Raw genomic sequence first — 12,500 nt, forward strand, 5'->3', positions numbered from 1 at the left:
CTAAATGCAGACACATCACCTTTGATTTAAGAAAACATGAAATCTAAGTCAGGACCTTCAGAAATTATATATATATATATATATATATATATATATATATATATATATGTATATATATATATATATATATATATATATATTTACACACATATATATATATATATATATATATACATATATAATATATATATATATATATATATATATATATATATATATATATATATATATATATATATATATATATGATGTGCTGATGTTCATGGTTTTTTATGGTGATATAAGGCTCATGGGAGAGTTTGTACACAAGTCACGTGCAGGATAAAAACATTTGTATACGTTGGTGTAAATTACGTAGGTTACAAAGTAATTGGTAGAAAATGTATTGATTTCTTTGTAATGTATGTAAAGGTACACTGATTTGTACTGTAAACACATGTAAGGTGTATATAGGGGTTCCCTGAATCTTGAGTTTCTCATCTGAACCCATACATGAGTAAATACATAAACGGGTTCAGATGGGATTGTGTTTGAGCCTAGCCAATTACATGGACAGGCAAAAAGTGTTTTGTACTCATCAACTAATTACCCTGTCCGTGCAAAGCAAAAACTGGGGTTAAGCAATTGGTTAAAAGTCCATTTATGATCGAGGAACAACTTTGTTGAAATTGAATGTTATATTTTGAACACAAATCAGAACATGAATCGGAAAACAAACCTGCCATTTCACAGTACTTTGGCTCTGAATTTGTCCCAATCACACATGTACAGAGAGGAATGAGATGATGTTTCTACTCTGCCTGTCTGGCAGTCAAACAAAATTGAAAAATCACTCCAAACAGGAAACTTACTGTTTTTTAAGGATAGCATAATGGACACGAATAACTAATGTGACATGTTACATCGGGTGACGTAATAGACACTTTGCCAAAGAAGGTAAAACTACAGTAAATTCTGGAATCAATTAGTTATATGACTTTAACCATCTTTATTTCATTTAAATTTAATTTTACACCTTTTTTTAAAAAAAAAAAGCAAAAGAAATACCATGATTCGAACACATTCAAACAAAGAGAGAGAAATCATCATTTGTAGTCATACATTTAATAAATTTTCAAAAGTATTTGATTGTAAAAAATTAAATATGAAAAAGGCAAAATATAAATATCATTATATAACACAAATCGCCTTCTTGTCACTTCCAAAACCCATTCGGTTTGGAGTATTTGGAGATGGTAAATAGGGTGGTGTATAAGGGTGATGTATGAGACTGCTTTGGTAGTGCTAAACTTCTGGAAAAAAATGTTTTCAACGATCTTTGAAATCATGATATTATTTATATGGAGAACATATACCTGAACATTCCATGGGGTATCTTGTTCTATGAATTCTATAGTTGTGAAAGCAATAAATGCGAAACAAAGTGGAAGATTCGTTCTCATGTACAGCACCTCGCTCTTGATTGCAACATTCCCAAGGCGAAGTTAAGTTGCTTATGCAGCTTAACTGCACCTTGGTAATGTTACTACACCTTTAACGTCCACCAACGAATCCGAGTCGACAGGTCCCTAGCTGAATGGCCATCTTTGGGATGGTGTACCTTCGGATGACAGCTTATAGTCTGGCCTGGTTTGGCCTGGTATTAAACCTAGATAATCAGACAGCTCAAATAATTCCTCAGCTCAAAGAAAAATCGAATTCGTTTCTTTTTTAATCGATATTTTCAGCACTGTTAATATGCATTTGGCTTTCAATATTCATTATGCTTTGGATTTCATCCAATGAATATGCTTTGTTGCAGAGGGAGAATAATGGAAACACTGCTGTCGAAATTTGCAGCATGTGCTTCCTAACCCCCTTTTCTCCACCTTGTAAAACAAAGTAATACCAAAATTTAAATAAGCAACATAGCTCTCAATGTTTTTAAAATTATAGCAGATGTAGGTTTTCCAACTAATCAATTTTAAAAGTGGATTTAAAAATAGGCCTAAATAAAAGTGTAGGTCATAAGGAATTTCACAAAACCTGGCTGGATCATTCAATTGCAGGACCAATTCCATACTACATATGCTGGATGATTGGTAAAGGAGAAGGAAAGCTAGATGAAAGAAAAAAAATAGGATCACAGGACCTGTAGCTTGTCTGGGCCCTGGTCTCATGCTATTACCCACATTTGGTGGCATTCTGACTGCTGCGTCTGGAGAAGAAGATTTTTGAAGGAATTTACACGATTTTTCCCAAAAATTGACAAAGCCAGCCATTTTGACACACTTCCGGTCAGGTGATTGGCATGACCTTTGGAATTTACCACCCCTTCCCTCTACTAATGTTGTTACCAAAATTTGGTAGCATTCTGACTTGTGGGTTTGGAGAAGAAGATTTATGAAAGAATTTGCACGACTGCCATTTTGACACACTTCCGGTCACATATTCCAAGATGGAGAGCTGTCAGTTGCCTATACACTGCCCAAATAAAAGTATGCTTCGGAAGAACGTGTTGCATGCTTGGAACAAGATCGCCTGTTGGGCAGGTACTCTGCTAGTATGTATAATTACGTGTCAATATGTGTATATGCCTGGAGTTGGCTTAATGGTAAGTTTCGTGGGCTTGGGATCCTTGGGTCCTGCGTTCAAACCTTGTTTTCTGTTGAATTAATACCAGGTGGGGTTGACTCAGCCTGTCATTCTTCTAAGGTTGGCAAAATGAGTACCAGCTTGCTGGTATCCTGTGTCAGAGTGGTGACCCGTCCAGGATTGTGCCCAACAGCCCAGGAGACTGCTTTGGCAGCAGCAACTGCATAGAGTGTGGTCTCAATGGATGGATGAATGGATTGGTATGTCCTCCACAATTTAACATCAGTACCTTGTCCTAATGTTGCAACACAAATTTGGTTGCATTTTGACTGGTGGTTCTGGAGAAGAAGATTTTTAAAGGCATTTACACGATTTTCCCCAAAATTGAATAAGTCGACCATTTTAACACACTTCCAGTCATGTGATCGGCGTGACCTCCATAATTTAACATCCTTGGCCAATTTAACATCAAATAACTTGGCCAAATAACATCAATTTAACATCCTTAAGGTACCTTGACCTAATGTTACAACCAAAATCTGGTTGCATTCTGACTGGTGGGTAGGTCTGGAGAAGATTGTTGAAGGAATTTGCTCAGTCCGCAATTTTGACCTACTTAATGTCACGTGACCAGAACAAGCTTTACAATCCCTGTTACAAATCAGGAGCAGAACGCTGCTGTCAAATTTCAACCAGATTGTCCCAGAAGTTTGGCCGGGGAAGTTTAAATCAGAGATGGACGGTCGGATGGATGGATAGTGCACGATGACAATACCTTGTCTGGAATTCCAATTCCAGATAAGCGAACAATAAATAATGGAAGAAGATAGATGAGAGAAAAAGGAGGGTAAGGTAACAGAAGAGAGGAAGAGAAGAAAACATTATGCTTGGATAAAATAGTATAAAGTACAATGGAGAACATATAGTCAAAACAAAGGGAAGTAGAATCAAAATTTCTGCAATTTGTACATCCAATATATATATATATATATATATATATATATATATATATATATATATATATATATATATATATATATATATATATATATATATATATATATACACGTACATATACATATATATTTCTATGTTGCCTAAGAGACCATCATAAAAATGTTATATTTCCATAAAGTTCTGCATGACATCAAAATCTGACAATAAACTCGTGAAAATCCCATATATAGGGGAGAGCAGAGTAACTCTCCCTTTTGGGTTGGCGCTCCTGCCTTGCGCCTTATGTCTTTATGACATGGAGTCCAAGGCTCCCAGTCATTGGAATCTCCTGCAATGAAGCGAAGTCTCTGGGCCTGTTACTCTCACATCACAGACAGGTCAATACCATCTCCTTTCTGGTCTTGCACTCTCTGCCGTTTCTGTGCTCTTTATAAATCCCCCACCCCAGGTGTCTCCTGAGTGCACACCTCTTTTGTTCCCACCATGGGAATGGCAGAGTGCTCCCCTCTGCCATTTCCTTGCTCTGTCCCTTCCCCGATTTTCGTGGAGCACACGCTGTCTGATAGTAACCCACTCCTGGTGAAACTCCAAACATCCAGGCTCATTGCTCAACTGCACTCATTTGTTCATCTTTTCTCTCATCTGTGCAACCAAATTCCTCCGTCTGTTCAATCCTGTTTTTCCCTACACGGCTTCAAAATGACTGTTCATCACCACCTCACATCAACCACCCCACCCCCATCCACCACCATGATATTTTCTACCCTCATTAGCTCTTCTCCAGCACACCTCTTCCTTTCTCGGTTATTGTGCCCCCCTCACCCTCTTTTTCGTTTTTTTTTTTTAGGTGGTCGCTAGACTACCGTTATTCTCAGGTTTTCCGTCTGTCTGTATGTCTGTCTGTTTGTATGTAATGGACAGCTTTGGAGGCCAGAGGAGTCAACCGATTTTGATGAAACTTGACTGGTAGGTTCATACCAGGGTCTAGTCGTGTGCTTTTCAGCACCGTTGCTATGGACGCCACCATTGCCTAGCAACGGGACTTTGAAATCTTTGAAAAAAATCCGAAAAATATTTATATTTTATTTTTTTTCGAAAATCAAAAATCGCCTTCTGCGCTTTTATGCGCACTATGATCAAACTCTTTGTCAAACAATTTCAGCCCGATCCATCAAAAACTGGATGACTAGTATGCAATTATATAGTGACCACCCATGTCGCCTATCGGCTTGTTCATTTCTGTTTTATCCCAATTTTCCTTTTCTCTCTCCTCTTGCCTTGTTTGAGCTTGTATCCAGATTATTCACCCCCTTTTTCTTCATCCCCTTTCCTCCTCTTCCCCTTACTTTCTCATTCTTCCCTTTACTCATTCGCCCTCCAAGTTTTAAGCTGTTGTGTCCCTCTGTCCTGCTTTTTGTGTGCTTCCCCACTTTGCACTGTCTTCTAGCTGTTCTATTCTATTATGTGTTGTTCTGTGTGAAAACTTTTCCAAGAGCCTCAATTTTGAAAACAAATATATATCTATATTATTATACTCTCAGGGGTCGACCTTGTGTGCACATCTCCTTTGGCACCCTGCTGTCCTGCACTCCCTTCTGTTGTCTTATTGGCTCTGTAGCAACTTTCTATTTTGCCATTGGAAGTTTTGAACTCTCCTTGACATGATCTCGGTGTGATTTTAAGGTAAAAATCAGTCTGTATCATTTGGTAAACACCACCATCTTGCTAGTTTTGTCATTTTTTGTGTAGTTAATGTTCCAGCTGTATGGTCGTCATTCTGTCGTGTACATACAGAAAGCTTGTTTTTAGTTTCAGTTTTTTGGTTTCCTTTGTGTTGTTGGTTGACATCTATATAATTTGAGTTTCACAAGGTGGAACGGAATCCTCCCAGGAGTCGAAGTATCCACCTTCATTTTGGTCAAGGATCATGATTCATTGCTTAAGTTGTGAAGTTGTGTTGGTCTAAGAGTTTTGTTCCAAGGGTTCTTTTCAGAAACATGACTGAGCCCTGAACAGCACTCCAACTGAAGTTCGTTTGTGATGACATTCCCAGGGATGCTTTGTATGTTATTTGTAAAGTTCCTCTTTATCATTCCCATTGCCCCAACTATCACTGGTACAATTTTGGTGCTCTTCAGCTTCCAAAATGTGTGTGTGTGTGTGTGTGTGTGTGTGTGTGTGTGTGTGTGTGTGTGTGTTCTCATAGCTATTGTGTGCAACCTGTTGCTTCTGGTTGCATTGTTTTATGGGGCGCGGCTGTGCCACTGATACAGTACCTTCTGCACTGCTACTAATTTTGCCGACTTCGGAAGGATGAGAGGCTGAGTCAACCCCACCTGGTGTTAATTCAACGGCAGATCTTAAGCCAGCCACCTTAACCGTTAAGCCAACACCATGCTTTGTGTCTTCAATACTCTGGTATAGAGCATCAGTACTGCCAAAACAGTTTCTTGGCAAGAGTTATGCTGAGTGGTTTGCCATTGCTTTCCCAACAGTAGTTAGGGCAGGAATTTGGAATTTGTTCATGGTGCCGGCGATAGCATGCCTACTCTTGGCGAAGGACACCATGGGATCTTTAACGTCCACCGCCTAATGCTGGCAGACAGGACGCCCAGTTTAACGTCCATCCAAAGGATGGCACACACATTGATGAATCACCCTGCCTGTGAAACACCAGGACAACAGTTTATAGCTGGACCAAGATTTGAACCCAGGTTAGATAGCTTAGAAGCGAGTCTGCATACCTCGAGGCTAGGCCATCCTGCTGTTATCTCTGAATTTTCATCAAAGTCCTTAATTTACGAGATCAAGATCATGTCTGTCATGGACTCAATGTGTAACCAACCAACCAACCAACCAACCAACCATTCCTTTCATGCCGTGAGGCGTATCGGGCTGCCGAGGCAGTTTCATTTGGCTCAGGAGTACAATCCTGGATGGGTTGCCACTTTAACGCAGGATACCCAAATGGATTATTACCCCAGTAAACTGGTATTCATTTTGTAGACCTCATAAGAATGACAGGCTGAGTCGACCCCCCTGGTGTTATTTCAACGGCGAAATATGAGCTCAAACTCAAGACCCCAAGATCTTAAGCCAGCCACTTTAACCGTTCTGCCAACACCAGGCTTACTCAGTGTGTGGTCTTCTTAAATAACCTCTTCATCAAATTGTTGTCGACAAGTATTTTTGAGTTGGCATATTTCTTGTGTCTGCATAACGATATAATTAGATAGCTCCAAGTTATCCTGACTTAAATTTATGTTTAATTTATTAGCATTCTTTAAAGATCTACAACATTCCTTCTCTCCCTCCCACAGGCGGCAGAATTTTTGAGTAACGGACTTGATGAGGTGAAGACCAGCCTGTCCGTGGCTTCAGGGGCCACCACTATGCCAGGACCACAACCATACTCCCTCGTAACCGGTAAGACTCTCTGCAGTAATGCCCCCGCTATCTTATATCACAACCTTTTTTCACAATAAGCATAGATCCTGTGGACTTTTAATGCACAGTAGCAGCGATGGATAATCCATTTCTTTTGTAGCTCTCGGAAACAGTCATATACCTGCAAGATAGGATATGGGATTGACATTAAAATTGTGACACAATCATCATTTGTATTTCTCAGACGATCAAAAAATAAATTGCAATTGTGAATGGAAACTAACTTTGTCACATCATTTTATTGCATCCCAATTGCTTTCTCATTCATGTGACAAACATTGTGGGGTTTTTTTTAACCCTTCAATACAAATAAGAATCTTTCTGATTAAGAATAAATCGATATCACATTTACCGACATTCGTACTAGGTGGCCCTCAGCCATTACGGACAAGATCCAACCTGTCCTTGGGGGCTCCCAGGTGACTCTTTACTGGGGGCCGGTGGGGGGCGAGTTTCTGTGGATAGAATCCTACCTGTGTCCTGAGGTCCAAGAAGATGTCCAAGTGCCCTGAATAGCTCCTTCCTGGGACCCAGGCAAGCTCTTCGTACAAGATATTACCTGTTCCCGGGTCAGCGAATTAGTCCTGGGGCACCGTGCCCTTGTGCAGCAACTGCCCTGGACTTTATGAATTTATTGATGCATGAGGAAGGTAATTTACCATACCACTCCTGAACATAATATTCTGAAACCTGATTATCATCCTTAGTCTATTTGCAGCATGTTTTAAAACCTATTATATGTCAAGTTTTCAGCTCGGTTTATATTCAAATGGTTTCCATTCCACACTTGTGATAAAGGATGTGGTTTTTGGTGTTTTTTTTTTTTAAATGACAATCTTCATCCAAAAATGCTCAAATCAGGAAAAGTTCACGATGGATGGAAAACCTACGAGAAAAGCTCTATTCTTTCCTGAGATGTATAGATATGACAAAATTTAGTCCTTGTAACATGTATGGAATTTAAAGTTCGACCATTCAGATATCCTCATCGATTGTTGTTTTCTGACTCCCTTACAACTCATGTTATATACTACCAGAGGTATTTAGGCAGCACACCCAAATGTTAAACAAACCCTCCCAACATGTGTGGATGCTTGTTATTTCCATTTGTGGGTTTGAGGAGATGGAACAAAGTCCTCCCAGGACCCAAAGGATCCACCTTCTCTTTGGTAAGGGATCACGGTTCATGGACCAAGCTGTTCAACTTTGTTGTTCTCAGAGTTTTATTTCGAGGGGTCTTTTCAGGATAGTCACCGAACCACGGACTGCCTCCAATTGTAGTTCGTTTGTGGTAATATTCCCGAGGATGTTTTTCAAAATCTCAGTCAGGTTCTTTGTTATGATTGTTGCTCCAAATATCACTGGTGCAATTTTGAGGCTCTTCAGTTTCCATGATCTCTTGATCTCATATTTGAGGTCCTGGTATTTGGTCATTTTCTTGATTGTGTGTGTGTGTGTGTGTGTGTGTGTGTGTGTGTGTGTGTGTGTGTGTGTGTGTGTGTGTGTGTGTGTTTTAATGCCTAATGTGTGGAGCCTATGCAACTGTTTAACCAGAAGAGCCTTTATTAATTTAAATTGTTCCTGGCTGTTTCCGGAACTGCTTTATGTACTACAGACAGGTTAATGTGCATCAGGCATTTCCTGTTGGCCAGTATGCATGCAGCAATAGCTGGTGTGGTACTTGCTTCCTGGTACCCACTCTAGTAATGGGGTCTGGTCTGTATATGTACATGTATATGAATATTTTAATGCACATGTTCGGACATATATGTATATGAATCAATCATGCACAGACCAATAATCACAATATATTCTGGTCAGATAGCAAACTTATCACATCCATCAGTCACTGGCACACATGGAGAATCAGAGAAGCTATGGAAATATATTTACATCAAACAGTCCCTCAAGAAAACGGGAACCCTTTTGGTGATATCTGGCTCTCCCTTGTTAACAAATCAGGTCAGGTATGGGAGCATGTGCCAGAACAGCGCGTCGCTGCGTCCACTTTCCGCCGGTACTCCAGGGGCCTCCGTCTGGCCATCCCCCAGGCAGATGCCAGGCCCATCCCCAACTCCTTGAGATGATGGTCAACCTGCTGCAACCACGAGGCACGTGGTCGGCCCACTGGCCTCCTCCACTCACGAGACTCCCCCGCTGAGAGAATCTGGTGAGCAGGATCAGCGTCAGGAAAACGAGCCACATGTCCATACAGCCGCAACTGACGCTCACGGACTATGCAGGTAACGAATCTCATCCAAGTCTCTCTCAGCAACCGCTCGTTGGACACAAAATCCGACCAGCGATAGCCAAGGATTCTCCGAAGAGACCTGGTACCAAAGGAATTAAGTCTCCATCTCAGATCCTTGGTCAGCGTCCAAGTCTCGCATCCATAGAGCAAGACTGGAAGTACCAAGGACCTGAAGACTCGGACTTTCGTCCTCCCGCACAGGTACCGGCAGCGCCACACCCCATGATCCAGTGAATCCATGACTCCCCAGGCCCGACTCAGACGTCTATTGACCTCTGACTCACAGCCAGCAGAGACATGAATATCACTGCCAAGGTAAGTGAATCTATCCACGACCTCAACATCCTCACCACAAACAGACACAGACAGGACAGCAGCTTCCAAGATGTCACCGAAAGCCTGGATCTTAGTTTTGACCCAAGAAACCCGTAATCCCAGCGGCTCCAACTCCTCATTCAGCACCTCGAGGGCCCCCAAAAGGATATCTAAAGTCTACGCAAAGATGACTGCATCATCTGCAAAATCAAGGTCCGAGATCTTGACATTCCCAAACGATGCACCGCAGCTTGATCTCTCCGACATCCTCCCTAAAATCCAGTCAATACAAGTGCTGAAAAGTGTGGGTGCCAGTACACACCCCTGACGAACTCCAGTAACAACTGGAAATAAGTCAGAGATGGTACCACCACACTTCACAGCACTCTCAGTACCAGAGTAGAGTTCAGACATCAGATCGATCAGTTTTGGTGGCACCCCACGAAGACCACCAATCCTCCAGAGGACATCCCAATTCACTGAATCGAACGCTTTCCAGAGATCAACATAGGCTGCAAGCAGCTCCTGCCAAAACTCTCGTCTGCGTTCGGTGAGGACACGAAGGGCAAGGATACGGTCAATCGTTGACCTCTTTGGTGTAAAGCCTGACTGCTCTGGACGCTGGTGCTCAAGCAGATGGTGGCGAACCCTGTCAAGAATTATCCGAGCAAAGACCTTGCCCAGCACTGAGAGCAACGTCACCCCTCGGTAGTTGTTGCAGTCTTGGCGATCACCCTTCCCTTTCCAGAGAGGAACAACAAGACCCCTCTTCCAACCTGTTGGGATGATGCCTGTGTTCCAGGCAGAGCACAAAACTGCATGCAACGACACGAGTGCAGCATTTCCACCAGCCTTGAGAAGTTCAGCATGGATGCCACAGGATGTTAACAAATCAACACCTATAATTGCAGCTTGCAATACACCGAGGGCATTAGACTATGATGAGCAAAATGTACTGACCAATCTGTAATATGCATTCAACAGCCAATCAGCCCCTCACAACAATTAGCCAATCGGCACCCCACAATAATCAGCCAATGGTGGGTGAGGAGTTGTTGTAAAAGCTGTATTCATTCGTTTCAGTTACTTCCTCCTGTTGATGGGTGGAGCATATTGCCAGAAATGTTGAGGCCTACTTTCTTCTTTTTATTTTGGAGATATTTTCTTTATTTAAAGTATAAAGAATGTAAATAGCTCATTTAAGAGCCCATACATGGTGAAAACCCCAAACCTTTTAACTTATTATGTATGAATATTGTTATGGGTTCTGCCGGTCCGGGTCGCGAGGGAGTAGGAGAGGAAGTTATCGGACCCGTTTCCTGACCAATGAACTTGAAGCCGATGAGCCGCAGATAACTGTGGCATGACGGGTTTCAAAGCAACCACGGATACTGTCTGAGATGATTAATTTAGGTAAGGTCTTCATGTCAAATTCTCATGTTACCTTCCCAGCAATTCATTCCCCTCAGATAGGGAACTGTGCTCTCAATGTCCCACTCCTGTCAATCAAAAATGGCCGAGCGATACTGTTAGTGGGACGTTGGCTAATAACTGACCATAACAAAACTGTGGGGCAGAACTCCCATCCACTATTCACACACTCTGTCTAACCAACGGAAGAAAAGCCAATTGAGCAGGTTGGAAACAGTTTACATAGGATTTGGTTAAGGACATGGATTTACAGGCAAAAGTAGGTATATATTCATACAAAGCAAAAACGGTGTCACACATAAATGTCTTCCCCTTAAGATGTATGCCCCTTATTCAATCAACTTATCACGAATCGACACGTACAGTGCCTCAATTATTTCAGAGAAGGAGAGAAGAAAGGTTTATAGACAGATCCGCGAAGTAGGTGGGGTATGGTGTCATTGTCAACCCTGGCCTCACCCGAACGTGAGCCAGATGGCTCACATGGTAACAAACAAGGTGTATGGTGCGGGTGAGTGAGACATGCAGATGGGAAGTATGCTATATGCCCTTCTGGTAAAACTACCAAAATCACGAATCACTGCTCATCTTCACTCTTTCATTCCTCTTTTTTCCCGCCTTTGGAATAAACTTCCTCACTCTATTCTTTCCCATTCTTCCCTCCAGGCTTTCAAAACAGCTGTTCACCACCACCTCTTATCTTCCCCCATCCAAATCCTCGATCTTTTCTACCCCCGATAATCCACCCAAGCCCACTCCCTTCATTTCTCCTACTTTCCTTCCTGAAAGTCCCTGAAATGTCCATCTTCTCTTCGCCATGTTCCCCGTCCCATCCCCATCCCTCTCCCTTCCACAGTTCACCTAATGTGTCTGTTCCCCACTGTTTTGTCCCTTCCACTCCCGCCCCTCTTGTCTCATGCCTCCTTGCTGTGAGTTGTGTGTTAGCTTTCATACGAGCCTCGACCAAGGTATACAAAAAAAAAAAAAAAATATGCAGGTGCATGTTCTGAAAAGAACTGTTTTGGACTCGGTTGATACTCCACAACAGGGCAATTCAATGAGTTGTGTGGGTTGTAAGGTGTAAGGGTATGGATGCATGTGTAAGATGTGTAGAGAGAGAAGTTAGTTCTGGGGAGAATCATTGTTGGCCCTTACAATACTCGAGAGTTTGTAGTTGGTTCTACAAGGCGCACAAGAGTTACTGTCCCTGGGGCAATGGTAACTATGCCTGGCAGCTTGCATTCCCACACCCATTGAACTTCATCTTCTGTGCTCAGTGCTTGGCCCACCTCGGACTCTGCACTCGATTGCCAACCAACTCCGAATTCTGAAGGCTGCTTTGATGAACTTCTCCACTGAGCTCTCCAGAACTGAACCGACACTCAGAACTCTCCAGAACTGAAATCTCTCGGAGAACTTTGGAATTGAGCTTTCACACAAACTCCCAGAACTCTGACTCTGAGAGATCCTCCACTCAAACTTCCCAGAACTCTGACTCTGAACTCTGACACTCCTGGAGAAATTT

The 12,500-nt window shown here is 42.0% G+C and overlaps 1 protein-coding gene across 5 annotated transcripts in view; it reads left to right on the forward strand.

The window, feature by feature from the left end:
* Window positions 1–12,500, forward strand: part of LOC147017942 (paired box protein Pax-5-like) — a 201,205-nt gene that overhangs the window by 112,557 nt on the left and 76,148 nt on the right. For all 5 annotated transcript variants that reach the window (XM_085897044.1, XM_085897046.1, XM_085897045.1 and 2 more), the window contains exon 7: window positions 6,852–6,957. In XM_085897044.1, coding sequence (XP_085753170.1) covers window positions 6,852–6,957 — 106 coding nt within the window. The remainder of the gene's footprint in view (window positions 1–6,851; window positions 6,958–12,500) is intronic.

The sequence above is a fragment of the Eptatretus burgeri genome, chromosome 10, assembly GCF_056783735.1.
Source record: "Eptatretus burgeri isolate ZD-2024b chromosome 10, Ebu_testis_v1, whole genome shotgun sequence".
NCBI lineage: Eukaryota > Metazoa > Chordata > Myxini > Myxiniformes > Myxinidae > Eptatretus > Eptatretus burgeri.